Source organism: Cupressus sempervirens, chromosome 6, assembly GCF_028749045.1.
Source record: "Cupressus sempervirens isolate cs-2001-9-10 chromosome 6, ASM2874904v1, whole genome shotgun sequence".
In the NCBI taxonomy this organism is placed as follows: Eukaryota; Viridiplantae; Streptophyta; class Pinopsida; order Cupressales; family Cupressaceae; genus Cupressus; species Cupressus sempervirens.
In genome coordinates, this window is record NC_143123.1 from 36,790,653 (window position 1) to 36,807,838 (window position 17,186).

The following is a 17,186-nucleotide window of genomic DNA, read 5'->3' on the forward strand; positions in this document are numbered from 1 at the left end:
CAGAATTTGATATCTTGTGGATAGAAATGCAGTAGGAGGAAGCTGTGGTTATATAGAGAGAGAGAATGGAGGAAGTAGCGAGGAAGGAGAGCGAGAGGCAAAAATAGAAATTTTAAAATCCTGACGTTGACATAAAAAATTAGATAATAATCCAGATATTATTCAATAAAATATTTAATTAGTTAAAAATAAAAATGACAGTATTTTTCTTTTTTTTAATAAATTAGTCAAAAATTTGAACTTTCTACAAACAAACATGTTAAAAATAATACAATTATTATTTGATTAATTATTATGTATTGTGATTTTATTTTATTTTTAATTAAGCATGAGTAGATTCAAACCCAAGACTTTTTTTGTGTTGTAGGCTCTTGCCTAAAAATAATGCAATTATTATTTTAGATTTGAAATTAAATTAAAGTTTTGATTAATAGTATATTTGATTTGTAGCCATTGTCTTCTTTAAAATATTTAAAACTACACTTACATTTGAAGAAGCTGCAACTCCAAGGGATACGGTCCTAGAAGTGAAAGCAATATTCACCAAGATGGGATCTAGTGTAAGTATTGCTTGCATCATTTCATTTAATTTTGACATATTAGAAATGGCATATGTATTACAAACACAATTGGAATAGGCATAAAAGAAAGAAAGTAGGAAGCCAATGTTGCTTTTGGAACAACAATGGATGAAAATTAACTCCAATCTTACAAAAAGAAAACATATATTTTTGCATTTCATTGGGTTTAAATAGTTACATACTAAATGCATTGTAGTTTTACATATTCCACCAGTACTATCCATGATGAGGAAAAGTGGGCTTTAGAATACAAGAAAGATTAAAGGAAAAAAAAAATTCTTACATATAGCCCATACTAAAATCATGAAACAATAAAACAACATATAAATAATTGAGTATATAAATCAAAGAAGATAAAAAACCTTGATATTCAGCTCTCAATTGATAAATTTCATAGATGCAACTCAGTACTTGGACAGGACATATAGTCACAAACAAAGTGTATTATTTGATGGTTGAAGTATGAAGTGCATTCTATAGACTTAAAAAGTTATTCACTTTGTAATACAACACCATTCAATTATGTTCAAGTTAATATAAAAGAGAATGTGAATGTTTGCAAAATATAATGAAGTTTTAAAGTGTCATTGTATGCTAACGTTCTGTTATAGAAGGTAGTATTGTAGAGAGAAACATCCCATTAGGATGAATTAAAATTAGTAGAAAAATGTCGAATTGCTAGGTATCTCAAAACAATTGTAGTGATGAAATGGTTGAAACACAATAATCTCATTTAGTCCCTCATTCCTCATCATTGGGTTGAACCTATAGAAGATGTAAAATTATAAAGGCTAGAAACAAAGACATGGTTGAATATAAAGAAAGGAAAAACATGACTAGTAAAAATATAAAAGAGGTTGCAAAGTAAACTCAAATACTTGAGTATTACATAAGAGCAACTATTCGAAAGCCTCTTCTCTCTTTATAATTATGTTGTGAAAAATCTTTTTCATTTTGTAGTAGTGTTCAAAAGCTAAGGCAGGTCTAATGTGAAGACATTTTGGAGACTTGACTCTAGAGACTTTTGTAAAGGTGAGGCATTTCCTTTTAGTCTTACCTATATTAATGGTGTCTCTATCTATGGTAAGCCACTATGATTTATGGAAAGTAGCCCAAGCTATAGTTAGTGATAGTTGTGTGCGCTTGCCTTGGGTATGGGCTCTATTAGATCAAATTTTAGATGTTGATTATCCCAGGGTGGTCCATGATAATTAGAAAATTATATAGTAACATATCTTGGTAATTGTGGGGGCTTAGAATCAAATGGATACATAATATATTTGACCTCTCCAAGAGATCCATTGACAAGATCAACTTCTACCCATAGATTTGTGGTAAGTATAACATGTTGAAACCAACATAATACTTGACTTCCTGTGAAAGTTGGTCATCATTATTAGGTTATGTAGATTGACAATGCCAATTTAGTGTTAACAGAGTGCTCTAGGTACATGTAATTATTTTAGTTGTTTCCTATTATGAAGTGCCACTAGTTCATTGGTAGAAAATAAATGTATTGTTTCATCAAACTCATTTTGTTCAATTATGCACACGTGCTTTCTTGTGCGTGTTATTAACAACCACCAATCATGTTATATTGGTTATGTGTTACACGTGTTTTGAAATGCAAAATAAAAAAATTATTTGCATTAAATCATCACCCTCTTGTCGAAATACCATATGCAATGTCACATTTGTACTATATTTGTCTTATAAATATATTGCATGTGTGTGTAATGCATAGATAGATTTATCTGTAACAAGCAGTAGTTGGGCAATGTCTCCTATATGTCACCAAAGGAAACATGTTGTTGATAGGGTATTGGTTCTCATAATTGGCTATTATTATTATTTATTAGCTTCTAGGTCCTATGAAGCCCATGTCATCAATAAATGTATTATGTAGTTTTCATCTCCTCCTAGAATGTTGTTAACGTATGTCATTGTAATGGTTTCATTTCTCTAATTCAAACTTTGATGACTCCATGTGTGGTTACTGCTTTTATATTAAAGGTTACACTTCAATTTGGAGTGAGAACAAGTAGTAGATTTAGTCTTGTTGGCATATAGGTCTAAAATGAGTTTGTTATGCAATTAATTATATATGATTTTGTAGTTCCTAATGTCCCTTGTATGCTCATGTACAAAGGTTGCATTGCACATTTTTCTATGGAGTGATCCTTAGTGAGGGAAAGGGCAAATTGTTGCTAAGGCAATATAGTATAGTGTTGGTCACAAATATTAGTGACATGTGATATATTTGTGGTTTAGATAACCTACTCATATTTACAAATTGAGTAGTAGTTCCATATGATTGTAATGGAACAATGCATTCTTCCCTTAAATTGTTGTTGTTTTCAAAATCACACTTGCATAAGAGGTCAAGTTTACTTAAAATGACATGATTAGCAAGACCCATTTGGGACAAGATCTCCCACCCATTCATTTGTATAATGTTAGGTCCGTCCACTTTGACATCATGTATCCATTATTATCCTCAAATGTAGTAGATTGATTGCCTTTGTATGATCAACATGCCATATGTTATAGGTTTGTGAAATCAAGTGCGTCTAATTACTAATGATGTCTTGTTTGGTTAGGCCAATATATTGGTTTAACACTCAAAAATGTTTGTACAATAGATGTTTTCTCCAACAAAATATCTCAAAATGTTCAGAGTTTTCTTTTAGAATAGAAAAACACTTGGACTATTACTGTTTCCTTCCTACAATTCCATTTGCACCCTCTACAACTAGCAACATATGTCAAAGATCTTGCCAATTCACTCATTGCAACCAATTCTAAGTGAGTTGGAAGTTGTAACTAGGATTTTATGTATCTAGATTGTATCTCATTTCCATTGCTTGTGTGCTTTACGTGGTGCAATATCTTTTTACTAACATTGAGTGATATAAATTGGTGATTGCAAATAATGAGAGAATTTTTGTATTATATGACAAGTTTCTTGTGTGCTAATGTCTCTCTCAGTGACAAGTTGAGCCATGAACTTTTGGTATGCTTAAATATTGACATTAGGCTTGCATCATAACAATTTTTTTCTAACACATCAACACAACTTTTAATTTTTTTCACAACTTTGGGTGCATACCTAACAATGTATTTGAGAACAAGATGTCATGAGGTGACAAGTTGTCAATCTATATTTTCTCTTCATACAGAGAACATATGTGGGTTATAGATGGTCAACCTATCATTTTTTTTAAGTGGTTCAACTCATTTATGTCTAGATTCATCACAAACTAATTACATATGACTCTACACATACTTTCCAAGGAGCTTTATATCTACATTCCATATGCCTGCATTTTTTTCATAGGAAACTCGTATCTGTACATTTTGTGTATACATGATTAACAAGCTAGTGATAAGGAAATCTTGTACATTAGACTTAGCCTAAAAATCCATGAGCTCAACTTGCAATTCATTCAAAGTCCTCTTTAGGTTTGAGTTTCACTTAATTGGACATTGAAGAGTAAGGGTCTACAACAATAGATTGGCACATACCTTATGTCTATTTTGTCACAAAAAATAAACTATCAAATATGCTTTTTGGTCTTTCCCTCCTGCTTATCAACTTTGGAACCACCTATTTTTCATCTATTTCAAATATAAAGTTAATATACCTAGATATAACATTATATATAAAATAATTTTTAATTATGTACAAGTAATGTTTTAATATTTCTAATCTTAAATTTTATATTTTTTTCACTTCATATAAATTATATCTTATTAGTTTATTTTAATTAAAAAAATACTAAATTAAAAAATATTGAACACCAGTATCTAGATTTGTTTTAATAAGAATGATCGTATCAAATTGTCAATTTCTTGAATTCTTACAATGTGTTTTAACAATCTTATCCCTTCATCCACAATTAAAAACAATAAATGAATTTTAATATAGATATTTAATAATTATAAAAATTAAATCTAAAATTAATATCAAATAAAAATATATAAAATATTTTTTTTAAAAGTGGTTGTATAAGATCAAATTAAAAAATCAAATCTTTCTATAACAATAAATGATAATAAAAATTAATAAACCCATTCTAAAATTATCTATCCAAATTTCTCAACACATTTAACTTAATTTATTTATTAAAACATTTAAATATATCTATTAATTGATGAAAATTATATAGGATGGTTTTGAAATTTACTTATCATATAAATACAAAGAAAACAAGGAAAAGACATTGTCCTCTAGACAAAATGCACTAAAACAAAACAAAGTCAAACTCTTTTTTTTCCAGGTTCACGAAAATGTAGTGATTTTTTTCAAATCTTTTGTTATTTTCCACTACAAACTATAGAGATTCACGCTATCTTTTTTTGGAACAAAAACTAGGAAAGTAGAATTTAGTGCTTGAAGCATTTGCTTGCTAGAATATGATTCCTTATCAACTTCTAACAAATCCTGATTAATGATGTCTCATAATTCCTAGAAGAATTCAATAGGAAAGTCATCAGGGCCAAGAGCGTTTCCTTTAGGCATACCAGACACCACTTCCTCCAACTCAACCAAAGTGATTGAGCACATAAGATAATCATTCATTTCCCGAGAAATAAGATTGGGATTACAAGACAAAATAATATGCTCTTCATTATCAGTAGGAGGAGTCTCCTTAGAGAAGATGTTAGAAAAGTAGTGAGTAGCCTCCTAAAACATAGCTTGCAAGGAAGATAACTTGGTACCTTCAAAATTAACCAAAGAAGAAATATAACTCTGATTTTGACGAGATTGCATAGTTTTGTGGGAAAAGGCAGTGATCCTATCATCTTTTTGGAGCCAATAAATCCTAGATTTTTGCTTCTAGAATATTTCCTCCTAAAGTTCCCATTCTTATACATCTCTAGGAGTAAGGGATTTAGCCTTACCTAGATCCTCTGGAAAACCAAGATCCTAAATTTGTGTAGTAATGACTTCCAGATGCTCTTACATAAGCATTTTTATGAAATGAAGGTTTCCAAAACAATCTATGTTTCATCTCTTGAGCTACCTTTTGACATATTAAAGTTTTTTAGAAAAAGAAACATAGCAATACCAAAATCAAGGGCATCATCCCTCTCGAGCTATAAATAAGATCATAAAGAAAAGAGTACCGAAGCCACGTGAGTTGAAACTTAAAAGGAGGATTCTTAGGAATAATCACCCCAGTAGCAAAAAACTTAATTGGCTAATGATCAGAACTCCTCTAGTCTAGATTTTCAGAAGAGAGAGTGAGGGCACCATTAACCCAAAAGCAAGAAATTAGAAATCTATCAAGACATTTTGAGATAGCATCAACTCTAATGCTTCTATTATTCCAAGTAAAGAGACCATTAGCGGGCTTAAGATCAGGAAGATGTAAGAGATCTATATTCTAATGGAAGAGATTAGATGAAGGCCCTAACCAGGTCAACCCACCCCACTTCTCTTCTAGACTTAAAACTAAATTGAAATCTCCCACTAACACCCAAGGATGATAAGGATGAAATTTTCTAACATGTCAAATATGCATCCAGAGTTTCACCTTTCCCACAAAATCAACAAGTGCATACACATTAATAATCAAGATCACCTCACCAAAGTCCATAGAAGAAGCCACCATAGATAGAGCTCAACAAGAAGACACCCAACCAAGGGGAGAAATTTTTTGAGGGTCCTAAAAGATAGCCAAACCACTAGCCATACTCATAGCCCCAACACATTGGCATTACTCACGAGGCCAAATACTAGAGACAAATAGATGCATAGACTCCACTTAGAGCTGAGTCTCCTAGACATAAAAAAATGTATGGAGAATGATCAATCACTAAATCGTGAATAACGTTTTGTCTAGGGATGTTATTCAACCCCCTAACATTCCATGAGAGGATGATCATCATTAAGTAGGATGAGGGAAATGAGTATCCAAGGGTTTCACAATGCCAGACTCTATTAGCATATCTCTTGTAAATATGAGCTTCTCTTGGTCTTTTTAATGCCCACACTTTAGAGGAGTAAATGAAACCCTCTTAAAAAGGTCTTTGTAGAAAACCCAAAGGGAGGGGAAACCCCTTACCCTTACCAAATGCTAGCACATCTTGAGCTAAGTCTGCCAAAACACCAACATTATCTTGAGGCACCATAGGAGTCACCAAAGCTCCAAACTCAAGAGTAATAGGGATCTCATTGGGCTGACGAAACACAACTTGAGATGCTTCATAGGAATCATGAGGTAGAGCTTTCCCCATCACAAACTGGGTCAACTGAGATACTAGGAGGATTACCCCCCTTTAAAATTATACTTCTAGCACCTCAAATTGATTAAAACTAGAATTTTTCTACCTGTCTTTGAAGGGCCTTTTTTGACCACGCCCCTTAGCTTGTGGGCTAGTAGGAATAAAGCCATCTTTATCTGGACCAACATCATTCAATTGCTCAGTCTTCCCTTTTCTCGCATTATTTGCTTGTGCATGCCCTTTAGCTATGTTATCCATATGATCTTTATCTTTTCCTATAGTTTTTGATTAACCACCATCATTGGAAATAGCAAAGCCATCTATCCATTAAAAGCTAAGACCCAAGGGCATTGACACTATAAATGACCATACTCATGACATATCTGACATCACATAAGAAGGGATTCATAATCCAATTGATGCACCCAAGAAGAAAACCCAAGAGAAATTTCCATAGAATCTAGTAATGGGTTATTTAAATCAATTTCAACACAAACTCTAGCATAAGAGATAATCCTTTTATTGAGGGATTGATGTGCAATCATAGTCATATTTCTAAGCAAAGAAGCATTTTGATGAAGAATGTCTTCTCTCCAAAATTCAAGAGGAAGATGTGGTAGGCAAACCCACACTGGCACATTTGAGGGGAGATCCTTAGCATAATTAAATCCTGAATACCAAGGTTTAACAAATAATCCCACATGGTTGTAAAAATAAGTACCCCATTCAAAAACACGGTCCCAATCAGACATGCAAGAGAAAACACCAAAGAAATAACTATTCCCAGCTAGCATGATCTACATATCTCCTTCCACCTAGCATGAACAATGGATTGATGCCTCAAGAGCTAATAAGGATATCCAAATGCTAAGAAATTTACATATCAAAGTATGCTTAGTCCGGTACTCAATGTCCTCCATCACTACCTACGAAGGAATAACCAGAACTGGGCGGTCATGGTTTTGTGGGAGACAACCATTAACCTTTTTTAACCCTAGAGCTCTCCCCTACATAAAATGAGTCAGATGCCATTGCATGCATGTTCGGAAGAGAATCGTGCATGTGTGGAAAAGAGGCATGCATGCTCGATAAAGAACCATCTGTTACCACCAATGCAAAAGAAATTCTAGACTTGAGATTCTGACTGGATTGCTAATCCATGTTGTTTGGCAGAATGACAACTGCCACAGTAGCATTGGTACCATCAAATTCCATAGTTTTCCTAAATGCCTATGGCTAATCTGTCAACATGCCTTGCTTGGCTGAATCTGGCTTAGAACTACCTCCTTCTCTAGCTTGTTTCTTCAAGTTACTCGAACTTGCAACCATTTTTTCATTCTCCATTCTTCCCTCAAGTTTTTAGAAATTAATATGAAATAAAATTATTAAAAAAATAAAGAATTTATGTTTATTCATTATTTTTGTCTAAACAAGAAATGACTCCAAAATTAAATGAATATATTTTATTTGTTTATTATATATAAATTTGTCTTCAGAATTTGTTATTGGCATAAATTTTTAAGTCATAAACAAAAGATTTTAAATTGTTCACATTCAAAAGTATTTGACAATATAAATTTTTTATAGTAACCATATCATATAAATCATTCTATAAAGTAATAATATTCAAATGCGCGATTACTAGACCTTGTCCCTTGATTTAAAAAACTTAATATCATATAATGAATGTTTAAAACTATATGCATTGTACACAAACATATAACGTCAGTTTACTATGCTTCCAACGACACTGCCATATAAACTAATAATACTAAAAGAAAATAAATGATTATTCAAATACCCAAACGTCGGAACAACTTCAATCAGTCCAGAATCATGTGCATATGTAAAAATAGCAATATGATAATTAAGAATAAAATAATTTTACTACTAAATGCAGATGACGTAGTGAATGATCTCTAAGCTATGTCATAAGTTGTATGTCATCTCTTAACACACTCAACTTAGGCACTGTCTATACAGGGGTCAAAATGCACTTTTATTAATTAATTACAAATTTTTATATGAATGTTAATTTGTTAAAAAATACAAACAAATTAGTTACGCAAGTACATTTTGGTCCCTATATAGCCAAAACCGTCAGGTTAAGGTTTTAGCTCTTTAAAAATTTGTCCTATAAAATTGTAAAAATGAATTGCTATTTTGTCTTATTTTTCTGATCTTACAACTGTATTGCCTTCTTCCAATAGAAATGAAAAATTGATTGCCATCTTTCGCTTGAGAAACTTGTTGGTAAAGTGGATATCTTTATATGTTGCAAAATATTTGGTTGCACTTTCTAGATAAACATTTTGAAAATTGTATCACATATTCAAGTTCAACCATATGAAAAATTGTACGTGATAAGATAAAATTGTTGAATGCTTGAAAATTTTGTATCATAAAATAAAGTTTGTAATTAATTATGATTTTCTTTTTCATTATTTTATATATGCATATATGTAGTAAATTTTAAAATCATTTTAATAATAAAAATATACATATGAAATTTTCATAAATGTATAGTAGTATTATTATTATATGTATGTAATTATTCTAAAATGAATTTACAATTTTGATATAATTTATATTCAAACTTTTGGAAAAGATTGTGTGTGAGTTTAAGATTAATACAATTATATTTGAATTTAATTTTTATTTTTTATAAATAATATAAAATATTCACCTCACAATTAATATTTTAATATAACCAATCACTGAAGATGCCCCAATGTTACATCTTCTCACTTGATTTTTAAAAAAAAATACCTTTGTACCAATCTAATGTAATTGGTAATTATACCTAAATACATTGTACACAAGTATATAACGTCACTTTATACAACATATTCTTTAGTGGACGAGCATCCTTCCAACGTCACTACCTAATAATAAACTATTATAAAAAATATTTAATTATAGATAAATCTAAAGTTGGGGCGGTTTCCAAACAGTCCAGATTCGTTCTGGATATGCAAGCTGAGATTAAAATAATTTTCATTTGCATATTTCAAATATCAGGGGAAACGTATCATGTGCAAATCGGGAAGTGAATGATCTGTAAGATGACGTCATTAGATGTACGTCATCCTTACCAAAGCCATACTTATATTTTATATTTTAAATAAGCAGTCAGGTTAGTTAGGAACATGTCAAACATTTAAGATTTCTACCATCTAATGATTGGAAGAAATCTTTGGATACAAGTAAGCTCATAAGTTCTATCATTTTATAACTTGTGATGTGAATATCAGGATTTAACTGTGCGATTTTGAGCAAATGGGGTTGCAAGCTTTGGGTTTAACTGTGGAGGAAACTCCGTAGTTAAGCGCGCTCAGGCTGGAGTAGTACTGGGATGGGTGACCTCCCGGGAAGTCCCGGTGCTTCACCCCTGTGAGCATCACCTAGATCCAATGAGTGCTAAGTGTTCCATTTATTCTCATGAGAGATGGATTCATGTTGAATCACTACTCATGAAACATGGGTCATCGAGTTTGACTCAAAATCACACAGTTAAATCCTGATATTCACATCACAATTTGACTAGCTGTGGAAATCATCTCCTACTTATCAATTTTATAACTTATCAAACTATAAATCAAAAACATTTATACAAACCTATCATATCATTGATAATTTATGGTGTATTGAAAGAGATAATTCTTATAGAGAGATTAGGATGCATTATTATTTCAGAATTTAAAATAATTGTTTTTTAAATTTTAATACATTTTATTAATTTTAAAATATTAATATATTAGAATTATTGATTAATTTTTAAAAATTAAAATTTAATATTATAATATTTAATTTGTTCTAATTAATTATTTTATTCAATAGTACATTGATTATTATTTAGTATTTTATTTATTAAATTCTTTATTTTATTTTTAAGAGCCCAAATATTGAGTGGATACATTCAATATCTAATGTAAGATTCGTTGAAACCATATTTCTATCACATAATATACCAATTCAAATGATATTTTTTAAACAAATGACTTAAAACCGTTCAGGTGGTAATTATAAAGTTTTATCCCAATCACTAAACATTGTCTAACGAACTAATAAAATAAAATAACGATGCCCCTTAGATATTCTCTATCCCTTGATTAAAAAATGATTCGTACCAATCTATTATAATCAATGTTTTATATTAAAGACATTGTACACAACACAACAACAAACATATAATGTCAGTTTATGTACATCATGTTCTTCACTAAAGACAATCCTTCCAGAAAGTAATTACCATATAAAAATACTATAGCTTTTTTAAAGTTATACAAATATCTAAACGTTGGACCAATTTCCATCTAGATTCATGGTAATATGTCAGTTGAGAATAAAATAATTTTACGTGCATACTTAAATGTCATTATAAACGTATTAACTGCAGATGAGATATTGAATCAACTCTAAGCTGGCGTCATAAGATGTACGCCATCTTTAATCACAGCCACGAATAAAATTTGAACTTTCGGCATAGTTACGATCAAGATTGAACTTATCAGATCCATTAAAAAGGATTTGCTAATTAGGATATTCTCATGTTTGGCTTTTGTGCAATTTGTAGGTAAGGAGGATACCTTAATTACATGTTGCCAAATATTTGGTTGGATTATTAGAACCACCTATTATTATTATTATTAAATTTATTATGATTTCTATAATTTGTAGTAGTAAATAACAAAAAATTTGAAAAAAAAATCACTATGTTATCGTGGACTTTGATTTTGTTTTGTCTCTAGTACATTTTGTCTAGAAATTCTCCCTTCTATATGCAAGCGACAATGTCTTTTCCTTATTTTCTTTATATTTATATGATAAGTAAATTTAAAAATCATCTTATAGAATTTTAATCAATTAATAGATATATTTAAATGTTTTAATAAATAAATTAAGTTAAATGTGTTGAGAAATTTGGATAGATAATTTTAGAATGGGTTTATTAATTTTCATTATCATTTATTGTTATAGAAAGATTTGATTTTTTATTTTGATTTTATAAAACCACTTTAAAAATAATTATTTTATCTAATTTTTATTTGGTTTTAATTTTAGATTTATTTTTTATAATTATTGAATATCTATATTAAAATTCTTTTATTGTTTAGAATTATGGATGAAGGGATAACATTGTTAAAACACATTGTAAGAAATCAAGAAATTGACAATTTGATATGATCATTCTTACACCACACTAAAGTTAATAGTTATATACTTGATAAGTTGTGATCTAAATATTTTACGCAAATATTTAAAAAGACAATCACATATAATAGAATAATTTTAAAAAATCTATATTGTTGTTCAAATTTTTTTAATTTAGTATATTTTAAAAAATAAAATAAATTTTTAATAAGATATAATTTATATGATGTGAAAATAAAATAAAATTTAAGATTAGAAATATTAAAACATTACGCATACATAATTAAAAATTATTTTATATATAATGTTATATCTGGGTATATTAACTTTATATTTGAAATAGATGAAAAATAGGTGGTTCCAAAGTTGATAAGTAGGAGGGGAAGACCAAAAAGCATGTTTGATAGTTTCCTTTTTGTGACAAAATGGACTTAAGGTATTTGCCAATCTATTGCTACGGACCATTACTCTTCAATCTCTAATTAAGTGAAACTTAGACCTAAAGAGGACTTTCAATCAATTGCAAGTTGAGCTCTTGGATTTTTAGGCTAAGTCTAATGTATAAGATTTCATTATCACTAGCTTGTTAATCATTTATACACAAAATTTACAGATAGGAGTTGTCTATGAAAAAAAGGTAGACATATGGAATGTAGATATAAAGCTCCTTGGAAAGTATGTTCAGAGTCATAATTAGTTTGTGATGAATCTGGACATAAATAAGTTGAACCACTTAAAAATGATGATAGGTTGACCATCTATAACACACATATGTTCTCTGTATGAAGAGAAAATATAGATTGACAACTTGTCACCTCATGACATCTTGTTCTCAAATACATTGTCAGGTATGCACCCAAAGCTGTGAAAAAAATTGAAAGTTGTGTTGATGTGTTAGAAAGAATTTGTTATGATGCAAGCCTCGTGTCAATATTTGAGCATACCAAAAGTTCATGGCTCAACTTGTCGCTGAGAGAGACATTAGCACACTAGAAACTTGTCATATAATACAAAAATTCTCTCATTATTTACAATCACCAATTTACATCACTCAATGTTAGTAAAAAGAATTGCACCACCTAAAGCACACAAGCAATAGAAATGAGATACAATCTATATACATAAAATCCCACTCACAACTTCCAACTGACTTAGAATTGGTTGCAATAAGTGAATTGGCAAGATCTTTGACATATGTTGCTAGTTGTAGAGGGTACAAATGGAATTGTAGGAAGGAAAAAGTAATAGTCCAAGTATTTTTCTATTCTAAAAGAGAACTCTGTACATTTTGAGATATTTTGTTGTAGCGAATGCCTATTGTACAAACATTTTTGAGTGATAAACCAATGTATTGGACTAACCAAACAAGACATCATTAGTAATTAGATGCACTTGATTTCAAAAACCTGTAATATATGGCATGTTGATCGTACAAAGGCAATTGATACTACATTTGAAGATAATAATGGATACGTGATGTCGAAGTGGATAGACCTAATGTTATACAAATGAATGGGTAGTAGATCTTTTCCCAAATGGATCTTGCTAATCATGTTACTTTAAATAAACATGACCTCTTATGCAAGTGTGATTTTGAAAACAATAACAATTAAGGGAAGAACGCATTGTTCCATTACACTAGTATGGATCTACTATTCAATTTGTAAATATGAGTAGGTTATCTAAGCCACAAATATATCACATGACACTAATATTTGTGAACAACACTATACTATATCACCTCAGCAACAAGTTGCCCTTCCCCTCACTAAGGACCACTCCATAGAGAATTGTGTAATGCAACCTTTGTACATGATCATATGTATAAGGAACATTAGGAACTACAAAATCATAAATAATTAATTGCATAAGAAACTCATTTTATACCTATATGCCAACAAGACTAAATGTAATAGTTGTTCTCATTCCAACTAGAAGTGTAACCTTTAATATAAAAAGCATTAACCACACATGGAGTCATCAAAATTTGAATTAGAAAAATGGAACCATTACAATGACATGCATTAACAACATTCCAGGAGGAGATGAAAACTACATAATACATTTATCGATGAGATGAGCTTCATAGGACCTAAGCTAATATTAAAAATTGATAGCCAATTACGAGAACCAATACCCTATCAACAACACATTTCCTTTGGTGGCATATAGGGGACCTTACCCAACTACCACTTGTTACAGATAAATCTATTTATGCATTACACACACATGCAATAAATTTATAGCACAAATATAGTACAAATGTGACATTGCATATGGTCTTTCAACAAGAGGGTGATGATCTAATGTAAATAATTTTTTACTGTGCATTACAAAACATGTGTAACGCATAACCAATAGAACATGATTGGTAGTTGTTAACAACATGCACAAGAAATCACATATGTGTAATTGAACAAAAGGAGTTTGACCAAACAATACATTTATTTTCTACCAATGAACTAGTGGCACTTCATAAAAGGAAACAACTAAAATAACTACATGTACCTATAACACTATTGACACTAAATTAACATTGTCAATCTACATAACCTAATAATGATGACCAACTTTCACAAGAAGTCAAGTATTATGTAGGTTTCAACATGTTATACTTACCACAAATCTATGGGTAGAAGTTGATCTTGTCAATGGATCTCTTGGAGAGGTCAAATATATTGTGTATCCATTTGATTCTAAGCCCCCACAATTACCAACATATGTTACCATATAATTTTTTCTAATTATCATGGCCCGCCCTGGGATAATCAACATCTAAAATTTGATCTAATAGAACCCATAACCCAAGGCAAGCACATACAACTATCACTAACTACAGCCTGGGCTACTTTCCACAAATCATAGTGGCTTACCATAGATAGACAGACCATTAATATAGGTAAGACTAAATGCAATGCCTCACCTTTACAAAAGTCTCTAGAGTCAAGTGTCCAAAATGTCTTCACATTAGACTTGCCTTAGCTTTCGAACACTACTACAAAATGAAAAAGAATTTTTACAACATAATTATAAAGAGAGAAGAGGCTTTCATATAGTTGCTCTAGCCTAATACTCAAGTATTTGAGTTTACTTCACAACCTCTTTTATATTTTTATAGATCATGTTTTTTCTTTCTTTATATTCAACCATGTCTTTGTTTCTAACCTTTATAATTTTACCTCTTCTATAGATTCAACCCAATGATGAGGAATAAGGGACTAAATGAGATTATTGTGTTTCAACGATTTCATCACTACAATTGTTTAAATGAGAAATCTAGCAATTTGACATTTTCCTACTAATTATAATTCATCCTAATTGGATGTTTCTCTCTACAATACTACCTTCTACAACAAAATTTTGATAATTATTGTCTACTTTAGTTGGATATTTTATTGAATAATATCTAGATTATTGTCTACTTTTTTATGTATTAAATTATATAATAAAACATTTCACTTTCAGGTAACTTTCATAGTATTCTACTTTACAATTATTTTATTTATTTGAAAATGCTTCTCAAAATTTGATCTTAATTTTTTTTTTTTAAAATCCAGAAAAGAATATTTTAGACAGGTGACGCCATTAGTTGAATGGTTGCCTTTTCCCCAGATGAACGTGGGGCGCACCCGGTCTACGTTCTGACCACGAGAGTTGAAAAGATTACTAAATTTCTATTTTAACTTCTCGCTCTATCTCTATATAACCACAGCTTCCTCCGACTCCATTTCTATCTGTCTTTATATCCACAAAATATCAAATTCTGAATAAATTCAACTTCATTCACACCCGTTATTTGCCGATAAAAATGATGAGTGAAGAGTATTATTCTGCTCTGCAACAGATTTCGTTGCATTTGCTCGGCGAAGATACCATTTTCTCATCCGCTGATCTCTCCGACGGAGATCAGGAATTGAAGAGCGGTAATAGACGGACAATTAATCCGTCTGTTCAGATTTCTGTTCCGTCTGAGCGTCATTACAGAGGAGTTCGTCGCAGGCCTTGGGGAAAATTCGCAGCGGAGATTAGGGACTCCGCCAGGGGCGGGGCCCGCATTTGGCTTGGAACTTTCGACACTCCAGAGGCAGCCGCTGAAGCATATGACCGCGCCGCTTACAAAATGAGAGGATCCAAGGCTTTCCTCAACTTTCCCCTAAACGGATCTGCCTATGCTGCGTGGGCCTCAGCGTCTGGTCATGTGGAGCCCTGCAACAAGAAGCGCAGAAAAAATATTGTAAAGGAGTCTTGTAAAAAGATTATAATTGATGTAAGCGATGAAGAGGAGGATTTTTTTTGAGAAATTTGGAGCCTCTTTCTTATTTTCCCCTTCACAGCATCATCCATCGTCGTGTAATCGCCGCTTTTGTAAATACATCGTTACTTTTTTCATTCAATTATTCTTTAAATGTCTTCTCCTGGATTTTTATTCGTCTTAGTTTAATTTAGAACAACATTCCGGTAAATGAATATGAACATAGGTAGTGCAGATCAGGGGCAACGGCTATCCAGGCAGTTCGTTCGACTGCCCGGATGCTCCATGCTCATGGCACCCCACATCGGATGGTGCTGAATGCCACGAACAGTCATACCCCCTGCGAGCCGGATATCGAGGCACCTCTGCTTTTGAGGGCACAGTTTCCATATTGTCAACATATTTAATTATTTTTATGCCGTAGGCGTTTTCTATATGAAAGAGGCCAGTAAATGGTTCAATGAAAGGTCCATAATTCTTAAGAGCCCTTGGACGACCATGTAATTCATCACATACGTACACGTATTTTCTGCTTTTCGTGGAGGAAACGTAGCATCATTGACGGTATTAACTCCACTTTATGGCACCGTTGACATGGCATACACCAACTACCGGTTGCTGAGTAGACGCATTTACTCACTTCCGCTCCTGTTATGACTAATTTGATCAGATTCCATGCTTGTTTACTCTATCCACGTGTGTTGTTTGCGTTGAATTCTTGAGTGTGTTGTTGGCTGTTGAGTCGACGCACTCCATGGCCAAGCTCGATCACATACTCTCATTTCGGGAGTTTTAACAAAGATGGTAATGGAGGTCGAACAAAACAACGATGAGACAATATACCCCGTCTTCCTCTCCATCGCCCTTGCATAGGTTCGAGATTCGAACCGCCGACCTCAAGGACTGGCACATAACGACTTACAGTAATCAATCACTTAGCAAAAGGCCTCCACCGCCAGTCGTTCCTA

General features: G+C 31.7%; 1 protein-coding gene across 1 annotated transcript; it reads left to right on the forward strand.

Moving 5' to 3' along the window:
• Nucleotides 1-15,718: 15,718 nt before the first annotated feature.
• Nucleotides 15,719-16,360, forward strand: LOC149550974 (ethylene-responsive transcription factor ERF107-like). The gene has a single exon (XM_089789610.1). It carries the CDS (start codon nucleotides 15,775-15,777, stop codon nucleotides 16,261-16,263), a length of 489 nt encoding a protein of 162 aa, XP_089645736.1. The 5' UTR covers nucleotides 15,719-15,774; the 3' UTR covers nucleotides 16,264-16,360.
• The last annotated feature ends 826 nt before the right edge of the window (nucleotides 16,361-17,186 follow it).